The sequence below is a fragment of the Saimiri boliviensis genome, chromosome 11, assembly GCF_048565385.1.
Source record: "Saimiri boliviensis isolate mSaiBol1 chromosome 11, mSaiBol1.pri, whole genome shotgun sequence".
Classification (NCBI taxonomy): domain Eukaryota; kingdom Metazoa; phylum Chordata; class Mammalia; order Primates; family Cebidae; genus Saimiri; species Saimiri boliviensis.
In genome coordinates this window covers 86,783,237-86,811,201 of record NC_133459.1, presented here as the reverse complement: position 1 = coordinate 86,811,201, position 27,965 = coordinate 86,783,237, and the positions used below count along the sequence as shown (strand labels likewise).

The window sequence follows — 27,965 nt, the reverse complement described above, 5'->3', positions numbered from 1 at the left end:
AGTCAGGTCAAATACATCCAGCCTATCCACACTAGGCAACAGTTGGAAAATTCCCATTGTTATCTAGCTTAGTCACTTAATTTCATTTTTGGTTTCTGTTTCCTGTAGAGAATTTTTAAAAATCCCCCTGTCTGTTAGTTCGTATTTTGTATTCAGATCACCTGCTTTGTAGAGCAGGAAAAAAGGGGTGGCGAAAAAAAGAAGTCCCCAGGACTGAGTGAGGAAAAAGTACATGAGAAATCACCAAAGCTAAAGCAAAGGACGAGAGTTCGAACTCTTAGCAAATTCTCATAGAAGCAGCTTTCTTACTAGCTCTAAAAGACCTCTTCTTCCAATTTTACAGTCAAGGTAAGATTGGGGCAAGGGTGGAAGAGATTTGCATTCGATTGGTTTTAAAAACATTCGACAAAGGCTAGGTGCAGCTTAAGCTGATGTGGTATATCACACCTCAGTAAAAACTAAGCAAAATTAATTACCAGCTTTGCTTGCCTCCTTCTAAATTAGACACCAATGTGAGTGATGATTAAACTAAGAGTTTGAAATGCCTTAAAAATATTTATTCTTCCTTTGCAATTTTATGACGTATTGAAGATTATAATTTCCACTTAAGTTACCTTTGTCCTTCATAAAATCCGATTCAGCTGGTTTGAATGGCAGCATGAAAGTGTTGAGAACTATGATTGTTATTATATTCATGAAAAAGAACAATGAATAAGATGCAAATGTAAATAGCTTACTAACGTTGTTAAGGACAAAAAAAAAAAGCATTGAATCCCAGAAAGAAGTTTCATGAAAACAGCAATATATTTTTAGTCATAGTCTTTTACTTTGTTCTCCCTTTAGAAATAGCCCTGACTGAGGTTGCTTATCAGTTTAAGGAGATTTGGGGCTGAGACGACAGGGTCTTCTAAATATACAATCATGTCATCTGTAGAGACAATTCGACTTCCTCCTTTCCTAATTGAATACCCTTTATTTCTTTTTCTTGCCTGATTGCTCTGGCTAGAACTTCCAATACTATATTGAATAGGAGTGGTGAGAGAGGGCATCCTTGTCTAGTGCCGATTTCAAAGGGAATGATTCCAGTTTTTGCCCATTCAGTATGATATTGGCTGTGGGTTTGTCATAATACTTTTTATTATTTTGAGATACATTCCTTCCATACCTAGTTTATTGAGAGTTTTTAGCATAAAGCGCTGTTGAATTTGTTGAAGGCCTTCTCTACATCTATTGAGATAATCATGTGTTTTTTGTCTTTGGTTCTGTTTATGTGGTGAATTACATTTATAGACTTGTGTATGTTGAACCAGCCTTGCATCCCGAAGATGAAACCTACTTGATCATGATGGATAAGTTTTTGATGTGCTGTTGCAATCAGTTTGCCAGTATTTTATTTTTGCATCTATGTTCATCATAGATATTGGCCTGAAGTTTTCTTTTCTTATTGAGTCTCTGCTGGGATTTGATATCAGAATGATATTGGTCTCATAAAATGATTTGGGGAAGATTCCCTCTTTTTGGATTGTTTGGAATAGTTTCAGAAGGAGTGGTACCAGCTCCTCTTTGTATGTCTGGTAGAATTCGGCTGTGAACCCGTATGGACCTTGGCTTTTTTTGGTTGGTGGGCTATTAATTGCTGCCTCAACTTCAGCCCTTGTTAATGGTCTATACAGGTTTTCAACTTCTTCCTGGTTTAGGCTTGGGAGGGTGCAAGTTTCCAGGAATTTATCCATTTCCTCCAGGTTTAGTGGTTTGTATGCATAGAATTGCTTGTAGTAATCTCTGATAGTGGTTTGTATTTCTGTGGAATCTGTGGTGATATCCCCTTTATCATTTTTTATTGCTTCTATTTGATTATTCTCTCTTTTCTTTTTTATTAGTCTGGCTAGTTGTCTATTTTGTTGATATTTTCAAAAAACCAGCTCCTGGATTTATTGAGTTTTTGAAGGCTTTTTTGTGTCTCTATCTCCTTCAGTTCTGCTCTGATCTTAGTTATTTCTTGTCTTCTGCTAGCTTTTGAGTTTTTTTTTTTTTTTTTTTTTTTTTTTATCTTGCTCCTCCAGCTCTTTCAATTTTGACGATAGTGTGTTGATTTTGTATATTTCCTTGCTTCTCATGTGGGCATTTATTGCTATAAATTTTCCTCTAGACACTGTTTTAAATGTGTCCCAGAGATTCTGGTATGTTATGTCTTTGTTCTTGTTGGTTTCGAAGAACATCTTTATTTCTGCCTTCATTTCATTGTTTATCCAGTCAACATTCAAGAGCCAGTTGTTCAGTTTCCGTGAAGTTGTGTGGTTCTGAGTTAGTTTCTTAATCCCGAGTTGTAATTTGATTGCACTGTGGTCTGAGAGACTGTTTGTTATGATTTCCATTCTATTGCATTTTCCGAGGAGTGATTTGCTTCCAATTATGTGGTCAATTTTAGAGTAGATGTGATGTGGTGCTGATAAGAATGTATATTCTGTGGATTTGGGATGGAAAGTTCTGTAAACGTCTATTAGGTTTTCTTGGTCCAGGTCTGAGTTCAAGTCCTGGATATCCCTGTTAATTTTCTGTCTTGTTGATCTGTCTAATATTGACAGTGGAGTGTTAAAGTCTCCCACTATTATTGTGTGGGAATCTAAGTCTCTTTGTAGGTCATTAAGAACTTGCTTTATGCATCTGGGTGCTCCTGTATTGGGTGCGTATATATTTTGGATAGTTAGCTCTTCTTGTTGCATTGATCCTTTTACCACTATGTAGTGCCCTGCTTTGTCTCTTTTGATCTTTGTTGGTTTAGAGTTTATTTTATCAGAGACTACGTTTGCAACTCCTGCTGTTTTTTTGCTCTCCATTTGCTTGGTAAATCTTCCTCCATCCCTTTATTTTGAGCCTGTTGTATCCTTCCATGTGAGATGGGTTTCCTGGATACAGCACACTGATGGATTTTGACATTTTACCCAATTTGCCAGTCTGTGTCTTTTGACTGGGGCATTTAGCCCATTTACACTTAAGGTTAATATTTTTATGTGTGAATCTGATCCTGCCACTTTGATGCTAGCTGGTTGTTTTGCCCATTAGTTGATGCAGTTTCTTCATTGTGTCAATGCTCTTTACCATAAAATCAATATACAAAAATCACATGCATTCCTATAAACCAATAAAAGACTTAAAGAGAGCCAAATCAAGAACAAACTGCCATTCACAATTGCTACAAAGAGAATAAAATACCTAAGAATACAACTAACAAAGGCTGAAAAGGACCTCTTCAAGGAGAACTACAAACCACTGCTCAGCAAAATAAGAGAGGACATAAACAGATGGAAGAACATTCCATGCTCATGGTTAGGAAGAATCAATATTGTGAAAATGGCCATACTGCCCAAAGTAATTTATAGATTCAATGTTATCCTCATCAAACTACCAACGACCTTCTTCACAGAACTGGAAAAAACCACTTTAAAGTTCATATGGAACCAAAAGAGAGCCTGCTTAGCCAAGTCACTGTTGGTGGGAGTGTAAATTAGTTCAACCATTGCAGAAGACAATGTGGTGATTCCTCAAGGACCTAGACATAGAAATTCCATTTGACTCAGCAATCCCATTACTGGGTATATATCCAAAGGATTATAAGTTGTTCTGTTATAAGGAAACATGCACATGTATGTTCATTGCAGCACTGTTTAAAAGACTTGGAACCAACCCAAATGCCCATTGATGATAAACTGGACAGGGAAAATGTGGCACATATACTCCATGGAATACTATGCAGCCATAAAAAATGATGAGTTCATGTCCTTTGTAGGGAACATGGATGAATCTGGAAACCATCATTCTCAGCAAACAGACACAGGAACAGAGAATCAAGCAGAACACATGTTCTCACTGATGGGTGTTGAACAATGAAAACACATGGACACAGTGGGGAGCATCACACATGGAGGTGTGTGTGGGGGACTAGGAGAGGGACAGTGGGGGGTAAGGAGTTGGGGAGGGATAACATGGGGAGAAATGTCAGATATAGGTGATGGGGATGGAGGCAGCAAACCACATTGCCATGTGTTTACCTATGCAAAATCCTGCATGTTCTTTACATGTACCTCAGAACCTAAAATGCAATAAAATATATATTTTTTAAAAAACTGGCAACATAAGGAGACCTCATCTCTGAAAATAAAAAATTAGCCAGGCGTTTGGCACACACCTGTGGTCCTAGCTACTTGGGAGGCTGAAGTGAGAGGATTCCTTGAGCCCAGGAGGCTAAGGATGCAGTGAGCTGTGATCACACCACTGCACTCTAGACTTAGTAATAAAGAAAGATAACGTGTCAAATATTCTTATGCCCATAATGAAGTATGATAGTGGCACCAGAATAGATGAACAGGGCCAGGCAAGGTGGCTCACACCTGTAATCCCAGCACTTTGGGAGGCCAAGGTGGGTGGATCACAAAGTCAAGAGATCGACACCATCCTGGCTAACATGGTGAAACCCTGTCTCTACTAAAAATACAAATTAGCCAAGCATGGTGATGGGCACCTATAATCCCAGCTACTCAGGAGGCTGAGGCAGGAGAAGAAAAAAAGGAAAGAAATAGGCCTGACTATTCTGTATGATATGAGTTTGTCATAATTAGCGCTTATTATTTTGAGATATGTTCCATCAGTACCTAGTTTATTGAGATTTATTAGCCTGAAGGGGTGTTGAATTTTGTCAAAGGCCTTTTCTGCATCTATTGAGATAATCATGTGGGTTTTGTCATTGGTTCTGTTTACATGATGGGTTATGTTTACTGATTTGTGTATACTGACACATCCTACGGATGCATCCCAGGAATGAAGCCAACTTGATCTTGGTGGATAAGCTTTCTGATGTGCGGCTGGATTCAGTTTGCCAGTATTTTATTAAGCATTTTCTCACCGATGTTCATTGGAGATATTAGCCTGAAACGTTGTTGTTGTGTCTCTGCCAAGTTTTGGTATCAGGATGATGCTGGCCCGATAAAATGAGTTAGGGAGGATCCCCTCTTTTTCTATTGTTTGGAATAATTTCAGAAGGAATGATACCAGCTCCTCTTTGTATCTCTGGTAGAATTCAGCAGTGAGTCCGTCTGGTCCTGGGCTTTTTTTTGGTTGGTGGGCCATTAATTACTGCCTCAATTTCTTTTTTCTTTTATTCGGTGTATTCTCAGCCCTGGCTGCTTTACTGCCAAAAAAATATATACACACAAGAGCAGAGTTTCCAACTCTTTTAACAGTTCCTTTTTACATCAAAGAATTACACTTCTTCTGAAAAAAAAATGCATAAATTAAAAAGCAAGCTGCCTTTTGAAATACTTCAAATAATATTCAATGAAATTCTTTTTAACATTATACACCAATGGTACAATGAAGAATATGCAAGACATCAAGTAAACACGGTGAGCAACTCTTATTCCTACAAGGCAGTAAGTAAAGTATAATATGAAGGACAGTCTAAGATAATCTTTCTGGTTATAAGAGATGGGTAGTTATAAAATAAGTGCCAAGACTGTTACTTTTTAAGGATTGATGATAATGCATTGCCAGAATACCTTTCTTACCCCTAGGAGAAAATTTTTTTTCACTCATGGAATGATATATCACCACCAAGGGAGAAACAAAACTGAAAACTGTTAGTAACTGAGATACCTATTCTGACTTTAAAGAAGGTTTAGGAGTTCACAGAGAAATCTGTGATGTTTGGTTTTCCAAAATTAAGTATGTTAATTTGTCTTAGTGGAATAATCAGAATAATTTAAAGAAACTCTTTAAAGATTATTAAGATAATCTTTACTGGCCAACAGACATGCTATCAGTAATTGGGGAACAGAAACTATATTTGGGATATGACATCTTGCTTTGTATATTTGAATGGAAACCAAACATCACAATGACAGGAAGTCTATTATTATTCCATTTTATTCATTCCCAAAGTTATTTGTAGCAAAATCCTACAGGAAAGAATGTGAAATAAAAACAGTTTTCAAAAAAAATTTTTTTAAATCATGCAAACTTGAATATGCCTAGTGAAAATCATTTAGTCTAATCTTGAGTTCCATTTAGGCTTCTTTGAGACATCATGAATGCCATTTGTACATTATTTGTCATAATCATTTGTACTTATATAAGAATTATTTTCAAAGACAGAAATTTTCTCAAGGAAAATTTTGAGCTGCTATAGGCTGGGTGCAGTGGCTCACTCAGCACATTGGGAAGCTAAGAGGGCAGATAAGATAAGGCTGGGAGTTAGAGACCAGCCTGGCCCACATGGCAAAATCCATCTCTACTAAAAATGCAAGAATTAGCTGGGGGTAGTGGTGCATATCTGTAATCCCAGCTACTTGGGAGGTGGAGGTTGCAGTGAGCCAAGATCATGTTGCTGCGCTCCAGGCTGGGTGACAGACTGAGACTATTTCAAAAGAAACTCAGCTTTCAGCTTGCAAAATGATATCTTTATAATTAAGCAAACACAAAAGACCAATGACAGTTGCTTCTTTCTTCCTGGAGAAGTTGGCAGGAATCCTAGGAACTCCTCTGTGTTGAATTTGCCAAGTCCTGAGTTCAGAATTTTGTTTTTGAGATGACCATAAAAGCACCTAAAGGTCAAGGAAAACTTATTTCTTTGATAAGGAACCTTTGCTTTAGTGTAGATGACCACTACCCTCTGTAAGGTAGGGAGGAAGAATGTTCTGTTAGTTCCTTTCCTCTGGCTGATCTCTTTTTTCCAGAACTTGTTAGTAGTCTATTCAGGAATTCAACTTCTTCCTAGTTTAGTCTTGGGAGAGTGTATGTGTCCAGAAATTTATTCATTTCTTCCAGATTTTCTAGTTTATTTGTGTAGAGGTGCTTATAGTATTCTCTAATGGTAGTTTGTATTTCTATAGGATCAGTGTCACCACTGATCCTATAGAAATACAAATATCCCCTTTATCACTTTTTACTGGGTCTGTTTGATTCTTCTCTCTTTTCTTTATTAGTCTGGTTAGCAGTCTATCTATTTTGTTAATCCTTAAAAAAAAAAAAAAAACACCTCCTGGAGTCATTCATTTTTTGAAGGGTTTTTCATCTCTTTATCTCCTTCCGTTCTGCTCTGATTTTAGTTATTTCTTGTCTTTTGATAGCTTTTGAATTTGTTTTCTCTTACTTCTCTAGTTCTTTTAATTGTGATGTTAGGGTGTCAATTTTAGATCTTTTCTGCTTTCTCCTGTGGGCATTTAGTGCTATAAATTCCCTTCTAAACACTGCTTTTGCTATGTCCCAGAGATTCTGGTACATTGTATCTTTGTTCTTATTGCTTTCAAAGAACTTATTTATCTCTACCTTACTTTTGTTATTTACCCAGTGATCATTCGGGAGCAGGTTGCTCATTTTCCATATAGGTGTGTGGTTTTGAGTGAGTTTCTTCATCCTAAGGTCCAATTTGATTGCATTGTTGTCTGAGAGACAATCAGGCAAGAGAAAGAAATAAAGAGTATTCAAATATGAAGAGAGGAAGTCAAATTGTCTGTTTGTAGATGACATGATTATATATTTAAAAAACCCCATTGTCTCAGCCCAAAATCTCTTTAAGCTGATAAGCAACTGCAGCAAAGTCTCAGGATACAAAATCAATGTGCAAAAATTACAAGCATTCCTATACACCAACAGAGTCAAATTATGAGTGAACGCCCATTCACAATTGCTACCAAGAGAATAAGATACATAAGAATACAACTTACAAGGGATGTGAAGGACCTCTTCAAGGAGAACTACAAACTACTGCTCAAGGAAATCAGAGAAGACACAAAGAAATGGAAAAACATTCCATGCTTACAGATAGGAAGAATCAGTATTGTGAATATGGCAATACTGCCCAAACTAATTTATAGATTCAGTGCATCCTCATCAAACTACCATTGATTTTTTTCACATAATTAGAAAAAACTACTTTAAATTTCATATGGAACCAAAAAGGAGCTCATATAGCCAATATAATCCTAAGAAAAAAGAAAAAAGCTGGAGACAACACACTACCTGACTTCAAACTACACTGCAAGGCTACAGTAACCAAAACAGCATGGTACTATACCAAAATAGATATATAAACCAATGGAACAGAACAGAGACCTCAGAAATAATGCCACACATCTACAACCATCTGATCTTTGACAAAACTAGCTAGCCATATACAGAAAACTAAAACCGAACCCCTTCCTTACACCTTATACAAAATTAACTCAAGATGAATTAAAGACTTAAACATAAGACCTAAAACCAAAAAAAAAAAAAAAAAAAAAAAAAAAAAAAAACCCTGGAAGAAAACCTAGGCAATATCATTCAGGACATAGGGATGGCAAAGGCTTAATGACTAAAACACCAAAAGCAACGGCAACAAAAGCCAAAATTGACAAATGGGATCTGATTAAAGAGCTTCTGCACAACAAAAGGAACTATTATCAGAGTGAACGGGCATCCTATAGAATGGGAGAAAAATTTTGCTATTTATCTCTGGGTCAAGATGGCCAGGAGACCTATGTTAATTCTAGCTAAATAATTATAAGCTTGCTTGGCTCAGAGTACACTGAAGTTTATACACCAAACTAAACTATGTTATTGGTGCAGTTAATTAGAAATCAAGTGGCAACAGGAGGCCTAAGGTAAAGACCATCCGAGAGTGCAGTAACACCAAGGAACACCTCGGGGCGGCTGCAGAGCAGGCGTTACTGCTGTGGTCCCACGATACCTTCTCAACATGGAGACTGCGTGAGGGTCTCATAAAGAGGGCGTATGCAAAGATCTCTGAGAAGGGAGGCGACCTCAACTCATAAGATCTGGGAGGATCTTTGCAGATACGAGCTGGCAAGGAGGAGAAAAGCCTTGCAGGGCAGAGCTCACAAACACCTCAGGTTCTGCCTAGGTTCTCAGAATGTGGAGTGATTTTAATTGCTCTATGTCCTTAATTCTCAGGAGATAAAAGCCCCTTGATGCATTGGATGTAGTCAGACCTAGTGGCTACTCATCCAATACACTTCTGATGCTGCCGCACCATGATAAGGTGATAAACTCAGAGTACTAGTTTAGCATGTCTTAGAAGGATCTCAAGTGCTCTCCTCCCCACCCTCGCATCTTACATACCCCTTCACCCTCCCCTTTCACACCCATAAGATCAATGAGATTATTCATGTAATGAAAGTGTTTGGAGCTCAGAGCTTGGGGCCAATGCATTTCCCATACTTGTATTGGTCCCCTGGACCCATGCTGTAAATGATACTCTTGTGTCTCTGTCTTTATTTCCTTTTCTCAGTCCCTCATCACTGCAGGGACTAAGGGCACCCATGTGCAGATGTGGGGCTGGTACCCAACATTTGTCCATCTGACAAAGGGCTAATATCCAGAATCTACAAGGAACTTAAACTAATTTACAAGAAAAAAACAAACATCTCCATCAAAAGTAAGCAAAGGATATGAAAAGACACTTCTCAAAAGAAGACATTTATGCAGCCAGCAAACATGAAAAAATGCTCATCATCACTAGTCATTAGAGAAATGCAAATCAAAACCACAATGAGATGCCATCTCACACCAGTTAGAATGGCAATCATTAAAAAGTCAGGAGACACAGATACCAGAAAGGATGTGGAGAAATAGGAAAGCTTTTACACTGTTGATGGGAGTGTAAATTAGTTCAACCACTGTAGAAGATAGTGTGGCTATTCCTCAAGGAAATAGAAATAGAAATATCATTTGACCCAGCAATCCTCTTATTGGATATATATCCAAAGGATTATAAATCATTCTACCTTGAAGACACAGCACACTTATGTTTATTGCAGCACTGTTCACAGTAGCAAAGATTTGGAACCAACCCAAATGCCCATCAATGATAGATTGGGTAAAGAAAATGTGGCACATATACCACATGGAATACTATGTAGTCATAAAAAAAATGAGTGCATGTCCTTTGCAGGGACATGGATAAAGCTGGAAATCATCATTTTCAGCAAACTAACACAGAAATAGAAAACCAAACACCACATGTTCTCACTCATAAGTGGGAGTTGAACAATGAGAAAACATGGACACAGGGAGGGGAACATCATACCCAGGGCCTGTCAGTGGGTGGGGATTTGGGGAGGGATAGCATTAGGAGAAATACTTAATGTAGATGACAGGTTGATGAATGCAGCAAACCATCATGGCACGTGTATACTTACATAACAAACCTACTGGTTCTGCACATGTACCCCAGAACCTGGAGTATAATAATAAATATAAGTAAAATAAAATACTTTAGTAAAAAAAAAAAAAAAAAGAAAAAAAGAGGAAAGAAATAGCCCCAACTTAATTCATGTTGGCTTCTTGGCATCTACTCACTTAACTAACCCCATTTGTGTTGGGTTCTGTTTCTACTACTCTCTTGGCTTTACAACTATAAATCACCTAACTTAACAGTTGCCCAACTGGACCCCTCAATACTGTCTGGCAACTTCGTTCACTCCTTGAAATTCTCTCTTTTGAATTTTTTGCCATGACACATACTTCAAGCACTTTGTACTTGTTTGATTTCCATTTATATCCTTAGTAAGAGCCTTTTCCCTTTCATCCAAATTCAAACCCAAAACTATGCAAAATAAGCAAAAGCCAGCAACAACAACTACATGTGCATATGCAGGCACAGAACCCAAACTATAATTGTATGGTTGAAACAGATGTTTTCTTTCAGAAATCCTTTCAGAAATCTTTCAGAAATCCACCACCACTTCTGAGCATTTTCTCTTATTATTTTTTGGAGGTTTCCTTCTTTGCACTTTTAAAAATCTCCTGCAGCTCTACCTCTCTCTCTCGTAAGCCAGCAGTTATTACTGATGTTAATAAATAGTTGTTTATTTACTTATACTGTTTTAGAAAACAAGCTAGGAGATACAGATAGCCAATTGTAGGGCTGGGGTTGGAAATCAAGTCCTGCTTACTGAAAGGGCAAAATGTGCATTTTGTGCATGTATTCTGAACCATTCTTGAATTGTTTTTATTTGCAAAAGGTTATGGGACTCAAAAGGGAGAATGAATCCCAGAGCACTCATTGCAGGCTGAGTTCTGAATAACAGAGCAACAGTTATGTTTGTGGCTTGAACACATTAAATCTGCAATAATGTTTTGGAAATTTGGCTTTACTAAAAGCATTAAAGATGCTATCCAGAAAACATTAGGGTACAACATGTAAAATACTATTATTAATATAGATATACAGTGCTATTGTCATTCGTACGGAAGTCTGAACACTCAAATTTATTCCCTTTCCCACTAGTGACATCATCCCAAAGCATAAGATCTTGTAAGTTCTCAGTGTCTGCTTACAGATCTGGCTTATGTAGCTTCTGTTTTTCTAGCTAATTGCTGTAGATCATCACTGCAAGGTGCCCATATCTTTCTAGTGTAAAAATTATTCCGGCCACTGCTGCACGCAAATCAGGCAACCAGAATTCTGCAAATATAAGTTACTAATAGTGCATTGAAAGTGGATCAGAATGAGAAAAGAGTTGGCATTTGAGTCTAAATTCATTGCAGAATTGCCTCTTTCTGGATCAGGCTAGCACTAGGCATTTTCTGACTCCCGTGTCCTAGTGCTGCACTATTTGCAAATGGATCTCCTGTTACCTGCTGCCAGGCAGTCTCTGTTTTAATGTATGTGTCAACATAATGATTTCCAGGGCATTTGCTCTGAAGAAGCAGGGAGAATGGGTCCTTATAATTGAACAATGACAGTTTTTACAATCTGCCAGTAAAGATATGGAGAATCTAGACCTTTTCACTGTAAGATTTTGGTGAAAGAATGGATCAAAGAGATGCTTAAGTTTTTAGCTTCTTTAGTAAATAAATACCTTTAAAATGGAAGGAAACTATGGTAAGGCTGTTGGGAGCATTTGAGAGCAGGCCTTAAGCCTGGTGTAACAGGCCTTAAAGAAACTGGCCATAAACAGAATATGTACAGCACTGTGACGTACTCTTGATGGCAGTGCCACACATTGCTAGAGGGTGTGGGTTTACTGGAGCCGGGGGAAGAAAGACCTGACCCACTCTTTGGCGGAAGACAGCTGGGGGGCTTCTGAACCATCAATAATAGCATGAGTGACAGGTGCCTTAACGATAAATTCCATCTGCAGTAGATAAGTGAGCCAGAGCCTGTTTCTTGCCACTCAAAAATGCTTTGTTCCCTTCGAAGAATGTTTTTGGTTAAATGATGATTATCACTTGCTTGCTGTCAATAAATGTGTGGGTCAGACTCTGTTCTGAGGCTCTCAGCTGGGAATGCTGAGGCCCCCCATCTGTCCCATACCTTTTTACTCTCTACCTCTGTGTCTGTTTCTTAATTCCTTCAGCGCCACCTAGTTTGGGGTCTCTGTGACAGAGCTGGTCTCGGCAAAGGCAAAGTAGAAAAGCACACTTTTATGGCATGTGCTTGTTCTCATATAGCTTAAATTTTTTTTTTAACCAGATTCTTCAGGTTATAGGGATTGATGCTCAGAAGTTAGAAAAAAAAACAGATTAGATATTGTTAAAGGAAGTTGTTTTATTCGTTCAATCAATCATAAAATAATAATTCATTGAAGTTTTGGTTTAATGAAGCAGATTAATAACTATGTAAAAAATTAAGCATATCTCTAAGAAGCAAACAACTGTGATTTCTTAGATAATGCTGCATAATAACTTGGTATTATTTAATGTAATGCAGTTTGACTGGACATAGACCTAAGAAAAAAACGATGTTGACATAAAGTAAAAGGAGGAGTGTAATACATAAATAATGTCATAAAGAATTAACATAGGGACCCAGGGTGGTAAAAACTAAAAAACATAAGCCAAAAACCAGTGGAATAGGAGTTAGATTCAAACTAGTTGGTTAGATACAGGAATGGATTTTTGCATGCCTATGAAATACTTAAGAACCAGTAGGGTAGCCATAGTAGACCTATAAAAGGCCTAGGACTTATGTTACTGTGGCTCTCTTTGCAATCTCTATTTTTAAACAATTTCTTTCAGAAACGTAGGCAATGCTGGGGAGTAGTATGTTCCCAGGTTCAGTAAGTAAAATGATTTCTTTGCTTATTAAACAAACACTAGAAATTCCAGCCCATCCCATCTATTCTGTGCAGGAAAAGTAACATCCTAGACATGGCTCCAGAGATCCACATGTCAGACCCTGTGTGCCTCATTGAGAACTTTAATGAGCATCTGAAGGTTAATGAGGAAGCTTTGGAGATCCTGTCTGCCATTACGCAGCCTGTAGTGGTTGTGGCGATTGTGGGCCTCTACCGCACAGGCAAATCCTACCTGTTGAACAAGCTGTCTGGGAAGAACAAGGGTGAGTGGCACCAGAAACGCTCTGCCAAATCCTTCTGTCCGTACACACAGTCACCATCCAGTACAGAGAAGTGAGGAGAGAAAGTAAGATATGAGGATGAATATTAAAAACCAATATTTAGGCCACAGCTGGTCTTTTTATCTTCTGAAAGATGAAGGGCAGTTCTCTGTTCCTGACAAATCACCTCTTTTTTTTTTCCTTGTCTTAATTTCTTTCTGTAAAATGTATAATGTGTTCTCCTTGTAAGGAGTAAGACATCAATGAATAATTTCCATATGCATAATTATAAACTAGCAGCATTCTATAGTGTAATATTTTTTATTTAAATATCAAAGTTCCAACCTATGGTATTTATTATTTTTCCATTTCTATATCATCATTCAAATCAATACTGGTTGTACTTTCTGCTATCTCATCTTGCTTTCCTTGAACCCTAGCTGAATGATTAAGCGAATCCCCAATTTCCAGTTTCTCCTCTATTACAACCTCTTACTCTCCCTGGCAGGATTCTCTGTCGCATCTACGGTGCAGTCTCACACCAAGGGAATCTGGATATGGTGTGTGCCTCATCCCAACAGGCCAAATCACACATTAGTTCTGCTTGACACTGAGGGCCTGGGAGATGTAGAAAAGGTAAGGAAGAAGGATTCCTTTTTAAACCTCCTAATCTCGGAACAGTCTTTCCACGGGGAGATTTTGGGTTTATTTTTGTAAATGTGTAGTTCCGCTTGACCAATGTATATCCTCCATTATTTTCCTTTGTATTTTTAATAGAGTTTGGAAGCCTGAAGTAAGAAAATACATTTATAAGCCAGATTAAGAACTGTGTTGATGTTGAGCTAGACAGTTAACTCAAATTCAGAAAGATGATGCAGATAAAATCACTGTTACAAACCTGATCCTGCGATTATACCAGTTAATAGTGGGTGCTATTCTTAAATGACCTTGTGTTCCAGTCAAAGCTCTAGCACTTGTAGCTTTCTGACTTAAATAAGAGAAGTAACTCTCTCCAAATGTCCTATTTTCTCTTTGGTCTTTCTTATTCAACTCATTACTTCAAAATAGTAGGAAAATGGGCCTTTCCTAGTTTTATGCTGGTAAGTACTTAACAACCAGCTCACTGACAAAAAAACAAAAACAACCATGATCTGTAGCACTTGACTATTTTCGGAATACTCCCATCATAATTGATTTCAAGCTGCCAAAGTGAATTCACGAAACTCAGACTTGGGAAGACATGTACACAACTGGCTGTTATGAGTTGGTATGAGGTGGCTCTAGCACACACCTGGATCTTTCTCTTGAACTTCCATTGTTTTCTTGTGTGTGTTTTTTTTTTCTTTGTTTTTGATTTGTCAAGACTCAAAGATGATAAGCCACAATTTGAGCCTCAGTTTCCTTAACTACAAAATGGAGATAGTAACTATAAACCTATCTCACAGCATTTTGTTAGAATTTGATAAGATCATTCATGTGAACTGCATTATTGATACTAGTTATTCAATAAAATAGGCATATGTACTGTGTATATAGGCCAATTTTGTTTTATGTGTTGGAAAACCTCGGTTTTAAGTACTCTGATCACCCCACTAACTTTAAGTATCCCTTTTGCAAATATTTAACAGCAGCTATAAGAGGAACTGGTGAGTTAATAAGACATTAATCAGTATAAAATTATCAATGTTAACAAGAGAACTATTCAAAGTTAATATTTCTAACAATCTTTATTTGTCTTGTTCCAAAAAAAAAAAAGGCTTTATACACCAAGAGCCTATTTTTAAATATTGCTCTTCTGGGAAGCCCATGAGACATGACTTAAATTTGGTCTAACTTCTAGGCTGACAACAAGAATGATATCCAGATCTTTGCACTGGCACTCTTACTGAGCAGCACTTTTGTGTACAACACCATGCACAAAATCGATCAAGGAGCTATAGACCTACTGCAGTATCCTTCTGTGGTACACGGTGGCATCAAAGTCCGAGAAAACTCTTCTCTTTACCAGGCGTGTCTGTGAGACCTTGTGAATCACAAAAATTGAAACATGATAAACATTGAAAGTACAAAGAAAGGAGTCCTTATATTTACTGACAAAATGATAATTTGGTTAAGACTCATAGGGAAAAATAAAGGCTTGGGGAGACATGGAATTAAGTATGGATTTGGATACAGTCCTATTTCTGCCATTTTTCTTTAATTGCATCTCAGCAATGTGACAGAATTGACAGATCTGCTCAAGGCAAGAACCTCACTTGACCTTGACGGGGTTGAAGATGCTGCTGACTCTGAGAGCTTCTTTCCAGACTTAGTGTGGACTCTGAGAGATTTCTGCTTAGGCCTGGAAATAGATGGGCAACTCATCACAGCAGATGCATATCTGGAGAATTCACTGAGGCCAAAGCAAGGTAACAGGGACTTCAGTTTTGGAAAGATTTATTAAAAAATTATCTCTTTTGTTTAGGTGGTTAAATTTATGGATTTCTATATATGTTCCCCTAGCTCTCCTACAGAGTAAATAATGAATATTATTAATTTATAATGAACAAATAGGTTCAATATTACTTGCATTACTGCCCAATTCTTAGAACAAATTTCTTTTCATTGTAACTTTCCCTGATTAGTTACCTTTTTTCTTTTTCTTAAGATTCATGAAGATATATTAATCTGGGTGACATCAGGCAAAAGGACATTTAAGTGAGGTAAATTAGTGAAAATGAAAGTAAATTCTATGCTAAATAAATCCTATTTTTTATTCTCCAGGTAGTGATCAAAGAGTTCAAAACTTCAATTTGCCCCGTCTGTGTATACAGAAGTTCTTTCCAAAAAAGAAATGCTTTATCTTTGACTTACCTGCTCACCAAAAGAAGCTTGCCCAACTTGAAACACTGCCTGATGATGAGCTAGAGCCTGAATTTGTGCAACAAGTGGCAGAATTCTGTTCCTACATCTTCAGCCATTCTATGACCAAAACTCTTCCAGGTGGCATCAAAGTCAATGGATCTCGTGAGTATAATTTTTAGGATTTTCCTGGAATATAAGTAAACGATAATGGACACTTGTAATAAGATCATACTTGCAGTGTCGATAAGAATTGCTGCTGTGAAAATCAAATGTATCATATTTATTAAGTTTCTGTGGGCATCACATATTACTAGTGCATGTTTTTTGTAGTAATACCTTTAAAGTTACATAAATAGGAACAAAACCTGAAGATAAGATAAAAGTAAAGATCTACTGAACTGGATTAATCCACATAGGCTGGCAGCAATTGTTCAACAACTATATTGGATTTTTATTATGTGTCACAGTCTCTGATAGGCACAAGATGAGCAAGACATACATGTTTACTGTATAAGCGAAACTTCATTGTTATAAACTTTAAACAAAGGCCCAAATTGTCTAGAACCCTAAAAGAAATCTAAGCAGACTTCTGAGTCTAGTTTTTCTTAAGAACTCTATGTCCAGAACTCTGTAAATAATTGCTCCATTATAGGAGGAAATTGAATGGAAACAAAAGTGTGCAAATGACAAAGACATAAAACAGGGAAGTTCAAACATTAAGAGAAACCTAGTTTAAATTGCTTACTTTGCGCTTTTTCAGAGAAGGGTAGCTCTCATCCTAGCTTAATTATACTAAAGTAAAATAGAAAAAGGAATTCTGAAGAGAACAGAAAGTTGAGGAAAGAAAAGGGCAATATTGAAGGGACAGAAGTCTATAGCATTGTATTCAAATGAATATGCTTGACTTTTTTATGATCATCTTCTCATTTCTCCATCAGAGAAGGATGAAATGTGGACAATCACAAACATCTTAAAATTTCCAATTTTCTTATTTGAACACAGTTTTCTTTCCCAAAGAATGAAAAACTTGGCTTTCTGATCACACAATTTCCCAAATAAACTTATTTGGTCAACTTCACTACTGTCCGTGATGCTAAAAATGTTCAGGCAATGTAACTATTAAATGGACATTCTCAGAAATTACTATATCGATCATATTTTCTTTCTTTGAAAATCATATAAACATTTCTTTCTTCCATGGAGGTCTAAAGAACTTGGTGCTGACTTATGTCAATGGCATCAGCAGTGGGGATCTGCCTTGCATAGAGAACACAGTCCTGGCCTTGGCCCAAATAGAGAACTCAGCCGCAGTGCAAAAGGCCGTTGCTCACTATGACCAGCAGATGGGCCAGAAGGTGCAGCTGCCCACGGAAACCCTCCAGGAGCTGCTGGACCTGCACAAGGACAGTGAGAGGGAGGCCATTGAAGTCTTCATCAAAAACTCTTTCAAGGATGTAGACCAAAGTTTCCAGAAAGAATTGGAGGTGATATTTTTGTTTTTAGTTCATGAGGATTATGGTCAATAGAAGACAAAGTGTTGCTATGAATGATAAAATAGAACTTAGTTAAGAAAAGAAATTCATACTAGATTGGAAAACAATAATCAATATATAGCCATGATACCACTTTTATTCTGAAACCAAATGAACATGTAACTACTCTGGTCTTTGTAGATTCTGAAGTTTTCACATATGCACACATTTACCATGTTATACCAATGGACTAAATTTTAATTAATTTTCTGCCTTTAAACAATTGCATTTATAAAGTATTAAATTTCCTTTATTAATTAAGCATACAGAATTACCAATTGAATCCACTAAAATATGATGCATCCAGGATTAAGAGAATAAGTTGTTATCCTTCCAGCCAACTATTCTATTCTACTTTATCATTGGAAATCCCAAGTAAAACACTGAAATAATAAAAGAAATGTTGTAGGCTGAATTTAAAATTAAAGCATGAAGCTAGAGGTCTGTGGCATTAAGATTACACCTAAAGCAGAAATAACAAGAGATTCAAAACTACAAGTAAATGTTATTTTTCTATAGAGTATCATCCTTGGAATTTTTCCAGGTTTAGTGGGAAGGATACAGTCTTGCTTGTATGTGTCTTGCTCTAAGTTTCTAGAAAAAAATAAAGATTCTTTTTGAGAATTATTTCCAGAAATACTGAAGTATTGCTAACGTCTTTTTCATGGGTTTTAATCTCTTTGAAGACTCTACTAGATGCAAAGCGGAATGACATTTGTAAACAGAACTCGGAAGCATCCTCGGATCGCTGCTCTGCTTTACTTAAGGATATTTTTGGTCCTCTAGAAGAAGCAGTGAAGCAGGGAATTTATTCTAAACCAGGGGGCCATAATCTCTTCATTCAGAAAATGGAAGAGCTGAAGACAAAGTACTATCAGGAGCCTAGGAAAGGAATACAGGTATCCCTGGTTCTACCTATTAATTGTGGAGAATTCCTGAGGGACTTCTTAGATAAAAACAGTGAGAACAGGAAACATGCCATGTATACAGGCACACAGATGAGGTCCCTCCCTAGCAGTAACCATTTTATTGAATAAGCATTCATGGAAAAACAATGTGCCTGGTGTTGGTGTTCCTAGCACAGAATTTATACTCTAATTGTAGCAGTGGGATTAAATTGAACCATCACCATAATCACCAGACTTGTTTTGTGAGCATCAACATTCATTGCAGCAAAGAGGCCTTTATGTTCATATTGGGCAGAATCCCAATACTTGAAACGAACTTAAGAAGCACCATTGGCTTACACAAACTAAAAGCAAAATATTTAAATATTTTAGTTTAGTTTCAAGTATAAATACATTCAGGAGTTTAAATAATAATACTCTTTTCCTCCTTCCTTCTTTCTATCATTTTTGTTTCCTTTTCCTGACTTAATTGGCTTCATTTCCAGGCAGGCTCACCCCACATGACAATAAAGACACCAGCAGGTCCAAGATTAGCTAGTCCTTACTGCCCTCAGTCTCAGGGGAAAAAGAGTGTCTTTTTCCCAGCGTAAATCAGTCTTTCAAGCACACATGCATCAGCAATTTTCGTACTGCTTGCAGTGTTTTTCCGCCTGTGAACAAGTCCTTTGCGTCTAGTGGACTTATATGCTCTGACCATGGGGTCATGCCCAAACTTGTGACAGGAGAGGGTGTTCCACAAGCCCCTGGAAAGAACAAGACTTAAAGATGTTTACAACGTTCCTGATCATCATTTCCTGCTTCTAACTGCATGTTTTGGGGGTTACTAGGCTGAAGAAGTTCTACAGAATTATTTAAAGTCCAAGAAGTCTGTGAGTGATGCAATACTACAAGCCGATCAGGCTCTCACGGAGAAGGAAAAAAAGATGAAAGGTGAGAAGAAAGTGGAAATGATGCAAGGTAGAAAAAAAACCTCTACAAATTTTAAATTAATTTAGCCTGGCCTTCATAGGATCTTAAACTAGTGCAAGAATGCAAAGATACTTCTTAGCTCCTCAAGCCATATCTGACTGGCATGACCCTGCATTGTGGTTACCTGGAAAGGAAAAACAACCCCTGGGAATTTTCTCCAGGAAGCTGGAACGATCACAAATAAAAGTGGGAGGCAGAAGGAAGGGGCACATTAATCCTAGAGAAGTTTATCTTTTTCTCCTCAGAGGAACAAGTGAAAGCAGAGGCTGCAAGGGCTAACGCAAGAAGGTTGGAGGAGATTCAAAAGCAGAACCAGCACATGATGCAGAAGCGAGAGAGAGTCCATCAGGAACAAGTGAGACAAATGGAGAGAGACAAACAAAATTGGTTGGCAAAGCTAAAGAGGACACAGGAACAACGAATGCAGGTATTCATCAACTGTTTCATCTCTCCCCTCCCTGTAATCATGAGAGTATGAAGCAGTGGGAGAGGGAGAGGCAGCATGCTATTGTGGCTTTCAGCAAGGAGTCTGGAGCCAGAATGTCTGCGTATGAACCCAAGCTCCACCTCTTAGTAAGTATATGGTTTAGGCAAGTTATCTATCCTCTCTCTGTCTCATTTCCCTCTTATGTAAAATGAGACAGTGATGATATCTATGTAGGGTTATTTTGATAATGAAACGAGTTAGTCTTTGTGTTTAAATTGTGCCTGGTACAGAGTAAGCACTTATGTTGTTAAATAAAAACCAAGGCATTTCTAGGCTGCAGTGACTGGTCTCTCCTGTTAACTTGTTAATTGCCCTGGACAATCTTTTGCTTTGGTCATAGATGCTTTGTTAATTTGATTTCATGTTATAGTGTCTATGTCCCTGTTCTTGCCTGGATCATTTCTGTTCTGAAGGCCTTTAATTTGCCAGTTTGTTTCATCTAGTCCTTTAGTTATTTACCAATCGCTGTCAGTAGTTACCAAACACTCCCCAGTAGTTCTTATTTATCAATTATTGTCATAGCACTTTTCATGCATGATCTCATCTAATTCACTCACTGTAATGCAGAAGTACTGCATCCTCATTTTTCTGATGGGATAAATGGGGTTTCAAAGAGATAATAACTACCAACATCACACAAGCCTCATACATTAACAAAACTGCCTTCCAAATGAGTAGAATGTGCAATGTTTTTGCTTCTGCACACCTAGTGTGAAATTCCTGTGTCAGCACCCCAGTGAGACAAAGGACATCCTAATTCTCCTTGGCTTGCCAGTCTGTAGGTACTAGTTCTTCAGAAGTTACTCTAAAATATTTCTGATTATAGCTCCTTCCAAAAGAGCGGTATGAGCAACACGTGGTTATTTGTGTCTTCACTCTTTTCTCCTACTTCTGCTGCCAAAACTGTGGTGATCTGAACAAATTATCTCAAATAAGGATTAGAAAGCCCACCTGATTCCATGTCATTTAGATACAATGTTTTTGTTTCAACCTCTTCTCTTAGAAATATGTCTAACATTCTCCTACGTGTGAATGAGAATTGAAGTCAAGATGTGACTAAGATTGCCCAAGGCAATTGTGTGGTTTAAGGGAGAAGGAGCTTTGGTAGGCAATCCTAGGAATACCAATATTCCAGGGGTGAGAAATGACAGTTTTGGAACTAGAGAAAGACAAGGGGGGTGAATAATTACAGAAATAGATTAGATGTACTTGAATGGAAGAGAGATATTCAGGAACTGTTTATTGCTACTGTAGAAGAAAAGAAGTAAAGACAAGTGAGTGATTTAGGCAATCAGAAGATGTTTCATCTTACTTTCTATTTATCACACTTTAGGAACAAGCCGCACAGCTCAGAGCAACATTTGAAGCTGAAAACAGAAGACTTCACCATGAGCTCCAGTATGTCCAGAGGAATGCTAATAACGACGATCCATGTGTCTTACTCTAAAGTGCTAAATGTGGGAGCTTCCTTTTTTGACTCTTTATCCCTGATGACACAACAGAACAAGAAACTACAGAACTTGGGATAATCAACATTTAAATAAACTTTATAATTATTTTTTCAAACTTTCACATAGGCTTATAAGATTATGATGCTGATATCTGGTAAAATGCACATCTTAATAATTCCATAGTTTAAATGATTATTGCTTCCTTTAAGAGATAATAAGTTATATAAGAGGCAACGAATCCCTGCATTCATTTATACATGATATTGGGATGGTTTCAGCAGGAGATGCTTTCTCTTGCATCTCAATGCCATCTGTCTAATTTCTCATATTTGTCTCAGGGTATTTTATTCCCTAGAGCAGCAGTTTCCAACCCTCGGGCCATAGACAGGCCATAGGTCTGTGGCCTTTTGGGAACCCTGCCGCACAGCAGGAGGTGAGCAGCAGGTAACAGAGCATTGCCACTGTGGGTAACACCTCCCATGGGCACTGAGGAAGGAGAACTGTCCAGACTCCAGGCACAATTAGTCCCTGAAGTATATCTTAGTTTATAGTGTTACTGTTCAGCTGTTTCCTTTATATAATCCTTCATACATAATCATTTATTAGTTTATAGAATTAGTGCTTGAAGTGTAACTTACTGCTTGCATATATCTAGCATACTTAGTCCTATATAATTTTTCTATATAATCATATAGGTATTGTAGTCAGAGCTGTACTGACACATGTAGTGCTGATTTATAGAATCCTTCTATGTAACCATATAGTAGTTTGTAGCAGGAAGAATGCCTACAGCGGTCACAGAACAGAAGCAGTACATGGGAAAACAGCCAGACCAGGACGAGAACCAAAGATCCAGGTGGTGGCATCCCTGCCTGAAAGGGATACGTTGTATGGCAGGCTTGGAGCAAGAGCCTCTCCTCCTGACAAAGGAGTTGTAGTACCTTGCATCCAGTTCCTGTGCAAAGTAGGCCTCGGGCCTGAGATCCTGGAAGTAACAGAGGGAGAAGAACCCCTCTGGTGTGACCAGTCACAGGGGCTGTACACCCTGTCAGTCTTTTCTCGCTTCTGTGCTAGCTCAAAGAATCCTCCCATAAATATCTTAAGAACACAAGTCTGTCAGCTCTCACTGCATTAAGCTTACAGTATTCTTCTATGAGAAATCCTTTGAAGTCTCTAGCCCCCAGATAAGAAGTGTTGCACATGACACCTGTTGCACACAGCACCCTCCTTGCCTTGGTGACCTAATGGGGGTGGACCCCTTTTCTGTACACGACCCTCTACTACTGCACACGGCACAGCCCCTGTGCATGGCCCACCTCTCTGCCCAGGTGACATAATGGGGTGGTTCCCTTGCTTGTAAGTGACGTGATTATGTATGCCCTGTTACTAAGCCTATAGATGATGACCTCACTCATGACCCTGCCCCCTGCTTGTACCTAATAAATACAGATGCTCTGGGGCATTTGGGGGCTGACGCTGATCCTCGCTCACAGGTGGTGTGGCCCCTTGGGTCCAGATGCTCTTCATCTGTTCTTCAGTGTCCTGTCTCTTTACCTCTTGGATCCTGCACCTCAGCACAGCATAAGGGACACCCCACGACACTGTGGGGTCTCCACAGCCCTACATACCACCTGAGCTCCTGCCTCCTGTCAGATCAGCAGTGGCATTAGATCCTCACAGGAGTGGGAACCCTATTAACTTGATCAAAGTCTGGGTGCAGTTGGGTATCACTCCTGCTAATGGTCATGTGCTGGGTGCCATCAGAGGAAAGTATCAATGGTAAAGTGGAAGTGATGTGCAGCTTTCAACTGGGTGGAGGCTGCTATTCTTTGGACAGTGAGATAATTCTTTGGCACTGTCAACAGACAATCTCTGTAGAGAAATTCCGAGCTGAAAGCCAATAATGTTATCATCAAATAAAGATTCCTTCAGAAGCTGAAAGGAATTACCAGCATGGAAATTGTGTCATAGACTTAAGGGCTAAAGAAGAAGCCTTTTCTTTTTTGTTCACCCTCACCAAGAACATAAATAGGACATTTTATAACCTGAAACAATTTATATTGGACTTAATAATTATGTATAATATGCTTATAATCCTTTAGAGCTTATAAATATGTGGTATAAGGAATGTTACATAATATGCCAAAAATCTGAGTGCATTTAATTTAATGCTTACTTACAGTCCTAAAATTAAATGATCTTAATTCTTTGCAATCATATAGGAAAGATGAAAGACGATTTTTGTTAAAGTATCTATCTTATATATCTATTTGTACAGATTTTAACCATTAAAAACATTTTGGGAAAACCATAAATTAGTTCCTTTGTTTTTGTTTTTCTCAATAGTTAAAAGTATATAGAGAAAGACTGAATTTCCTTAAGGAGATTAAGAATTGCTTTAAGACTAGAATTAAAACACATTATATTACATCTTCTTATGTACTTTTTGATACTTTGTTTTGTGTATCTCCAGTAAAACTTTTTTTGTTGACATTATAAAAACATTACCAAACATTACACAAAGCTCTGTTTTTCTCCCTTAAAAGTACTTACTTATCTAAGGAATTTCCCATGTAGTTAATATGATAGGAGCTTGAATTTTTTTAGTCATCAAAATGTGATTTACTTATACACAGAAAAAAGAAAAATTTTAGTATCTGCCCCTTTTACTGTTCTTTGAAAAGTTTTAATGTGAAAAATTTTTAATATCAGGTAGGATGTGGTATTACTTGGCAGTATTTCTAGATTTGTACTGAAGTTCAGAAGGTACCAGCATATTCAACTGAGCATTTGCCTAGCAATACCCTATAATTACCTTTTCAAGCTGTGCAATTTATAAAGAAAAAATGCATTTTATCAACCAAGGAAATGTTTTGGGTAAAAAGAATAGCTCTATCTTCAAATTAAATATTTGTATCTCTATTAAACACCTGAAACAAATTTTTTAAAATCCTGAGATTCAGCAAAATTAAGTCATTTATCTAAAGTTTCATGCCTTGTTACTGTTAACCTAGACCATGTTACAAAGTAGTTGATTTTTAGTCCAATACTCTTTCTATTATATCTCCCACACCAAATACCAGAGAAGCATGCATGCTGCTTTCACTAGTGGTTCCCATTTCTATCCCCCCCAGCTTCCCTGGCTTCCACTTATCCTCAGATATTTTGTCTCATAGGATAGAGATGTGTCATTGGGTGCAAAAGAACAAGAAAAGACACTGTAAGGTAAACGTTGATGGTTTCTTGAAGCTACTAATAAATAGTTTACATTTTCTGACTTTCTTTGTCTTACTGTTGTGAAATCAACCGATTTAGTTTTAAATGTAATGAAAAGCAAGGCAATAGATTCTCCCCTAGACCCTGCAGATGGAATGCAACCTTGTTAACATCTTAATTTAAGCTTCACAGGCTTCTGAATTCCACGATCGTAAGATAATAAGCTTCTGTTATTTTAAGCCACCAAATTGGTAATAATTTGTTATAGCAGCAATAGAAAACTAATGTAAGTCTTTATTAATTAACAATATGAATAGTTATTTATACCAGCTAAGAGATATTTAGAATTTATTATGTGTCACTTTATTATGGTCACTGTAGTGATTCATCTGTTGCTCATAAAAACCCTACAAATATTAAACATATAGTATTGTTTTATGGCAATTATCATTTTAAGTAATATTATCAATATATGTTAGTGTTATCATTATTAAAATTATTATTGTTAAGGCATGGAAATTAAATACATTAAGGACAATACCACAGAAGGTGTTTTGAATTTAGACCCACATCAATAATCATCTTGTGGTACTTTCTTATCTTGCTTAATAATATGATTTGGCTGTGTCCCCACACAAATCTCATCTTGAGTTATAGCTCCCATAATCCCCACATGTGGGAGAGACCTGGTGAGAGGTAATTGAATCATAAGGGTGGGTTTTCCTGTGTTGTTTCATGATAGTGAATAAGTCTTATGAGATCTAATGGTTTTATAAAGGGCAATTCCCCTGCACATGCTCTCTTGCCTGCCACCATGTAAGATGTGCCTTTTTTCCTCCTTCACCTTCTGCCATGATTGTGAGGCCTCCCCACAATCAATTTTAATTATTTTAAAATAATTAAAATCAAAAGCATGGCTTCAAAACAATGTATAAGAATTCAGCACAAAGTAAATATGTAAAGAAATTTCCAAAATGAAGTAGAGAAAATGTGGTAATGACTCTAGTGCATAAAGATTACCAACAGATTGAGAGGCCCAGGCAGGCAGATCACCTGAGTTTGGGAGTTCGAGATCAGCCTGACCAACATGGAGAAACCCCATCTGTACTAAAAATACAAAAGTAGCTGGGCATGGTAGCACATTCCTGTAATCCCAGCTACTTGAGAGGCTGGAACAGGAGAATTGCTTGAACCCCGGAGGCAGAGGTTGCAGTGAGCTGAGATCGCACCATTGCACTGCAACCTGGGCAACAAGAGCAAAACTCTGTCTCAAAAAAAAAAAAAAAAAAATCACCAACAGAATAGAAAGTCCAAAAAATAGACTTTATAGGAATAAAACATGGTAAAGATAGACTTCTTAGTAGGTTGGGACTACTGGATGGCCATTTAAGAAAAGACCAAGTTGTCACCAGACCTCACACACAATACACTAAGATAAGAAAAAAGAACCATACCCAAATTGGAAAAAGATAAAATGTAAAAATATCAAAATGCATTTGAAGAAATCAAGGTTATGTTCTTCATAAACCTATAGAGGAGAGGGCCTTTCTAAATGTGACTCAAAACTCACTCGAAATATCTCCTGAGCCCCCTCGAGTCAGTTTCAGCACAATCTTTTGTTCCCTTTCAAAGTAATATTTTAGTAAGTTACACCCCATTCTCTCTGTTTTTTAAAAGTATTAAATGTGACACATACTGAAGAGTACAAAAAACATAAAATGTGTCATATTTAATATAAATAAATTACAAAATGAACACACAAGTAACAACCCAGGTACACACATTCAGCATTACTGAAACCCTAAAGGTGTATATGACAACTTCTGACAACCCTGCTAGAGCCAACTAATATCACAACTTACACAACTATTTTCTAGGATTTTATTATAAACGTGTTAGTTCCTAAGGTAATTTTGTTTGACCTGTTTTCAAACTTTATTTAAATGGAATTACATTGTATTCTTTTATGTCTTGCTTCATTTGTTAATAAAATCTTTATAAGATTCATCTAGTTCATTGTAGGTGGTTGTAAGCTATGTACAGGCTACTGTTTAAAGATAACAATTCATTCTACTATTAATACATATCTGGATTTTCAGGTTTACCTTATGAAATGTTATTAAGGACATTCTTTTTTTTTTTTTTTTTTTTTTTTGAGATGAAGTCTCACTCTGTTGCTCAAACTTTAAGAACAGAAGGATCAATTTCTATGTTTCTCAAAAAGAAAAAAAAAAAAAGCCTGTCTATGGGACTATTAGGTCAGTTTTAGTCCCCGCTTTCTATTGATCAATTCCTCAATCATGGGGAATCTGGTCACTGATCTTTCTGGCTGCTTCCTGCTGAGGAAGGGCATCATGGACAGCTCCCTCCTCAGGGTGACTACATGGCCACCCAAGAATCAAAGGTTAACTCAATACTATAATTTTCTTCTAAAACACATTTTTTCTCTCTCCAGTCCCCTACTTCCACCAAAGACAAATCACAGCAGGACCAACCTACTTGCAAAATAAATTTCAGACTCATATAGTTGGTCTGATTACCCACACAAAGTGCAGCAAGAATCATTGTCCACATAAGCTCTCCTAGATTGGCTTTGCTAAAACCTCTCACAAGGCCATTTCAGTCAAAGCCCTGGGAAAATAACCAGTTCCTCCAACTGTGTCCCATTATAAAACAGGTTCTTATTAAACATATATAATCAAACACATTGCCACAAATTAAGAAAATTCACAAACAGTTCAATACACATAAAGTATGTTTGAAGGCTATAAATAGTGGAAAAGAAAAAAGTTCTCCAGACTGAAAAACAGAAGACAAAGAATTAGCAATATTTCAAACAAAAAAGTCATAAGAATTACTTCAGTCCTTCAGTTATTCCATCCATGCAATCAACTCGCTCTGCTTCATATGGGGTTAGCAATTTGTTTGAACATATTAGCCTTTTAATTTGAGTCCAGCAAGTTTTCTCTCTAATCCAGTGGCACCATCTCGAAAGCTATCAGAAACTTGCATGAAGAGTCATTTTCATGAACTTCAAAGAAGTAAGCCCCAGACTGCAGCTGATTATAAGTCACTTTTTGAGAAGAATCAAAGCAAAACAAGTGTGGATTACAAAAGCCTTAGGACAACCATAGTGAAACACACAGTTGACAAGGAACTTTAGTTATTTCTGCGGTATATAATATCTAACATAATAATCAAAATTATTACTGACAATGTATG

At 37.4% G+C, this 27,965-nt stretch overlaps 1 protein-coding gene across 1 annotated transcript; it reads left to right on the top strand.

Annotated features, from left to right (window-relative positions):
- Positions 1-118: 118 nt before the first annotated feature.
- Positions 119-23,842, top strand: GBP5 (guanylate binding protein 5). The gene is made up of 11 exons (XM_003943256.4): positions 119-348; positions 13,131-13,339; positions 13,845-13,972; positions 15,177-15,286; positions 15,548-15,744; positions 16,100-16,342; positions 17,384-17,664; positions 18,399-18,611; positions 19,448-19,550; positions 19,835-20,016; positions 21,410-23,842. Exons 2-11 carry the CDS (start codon positions 13,150-13,152, stop codon positions 21,521-21,523), a joined length of 1,761 nt encoding a protein of 586 aa, XP_003943305.2. The 5' UTR covers positions 119-348; positions 13,131-13,149; the 3' UTR covers positions 21,524-23,842.
- Positions 23,843-27,965: the final 4,123 nt, after the last annotated feature.

What these genes read in the sequence shown, in the direction of transcription:
- GBP5 (XM_003943256.4), top strand. Translation starts at nt 13,150, where the DNA reads ATGGCTCCAGAGATCCACATGTCAGACCCTGTGTGCCTCATTGAGAAC. An exon ending in GTTTCCAGAAAGAATTGGAG is followed by an intron (nt 17,665 to 18,398) that starts GTGATATTTTTG and finishes ATCTCTTTGAAG; the next exon opens with ACTCTACTAGATGCAAAGCG. An exon ending in AGCCTAGGAAAGGAATACAG is followed by an intron (nt 18,612 to 19,447) that starts GTATCCCTGGTT and finishes GGGGGTTACTAG; the next exon opens with GCTGAAGAAGTTCTACAGAA.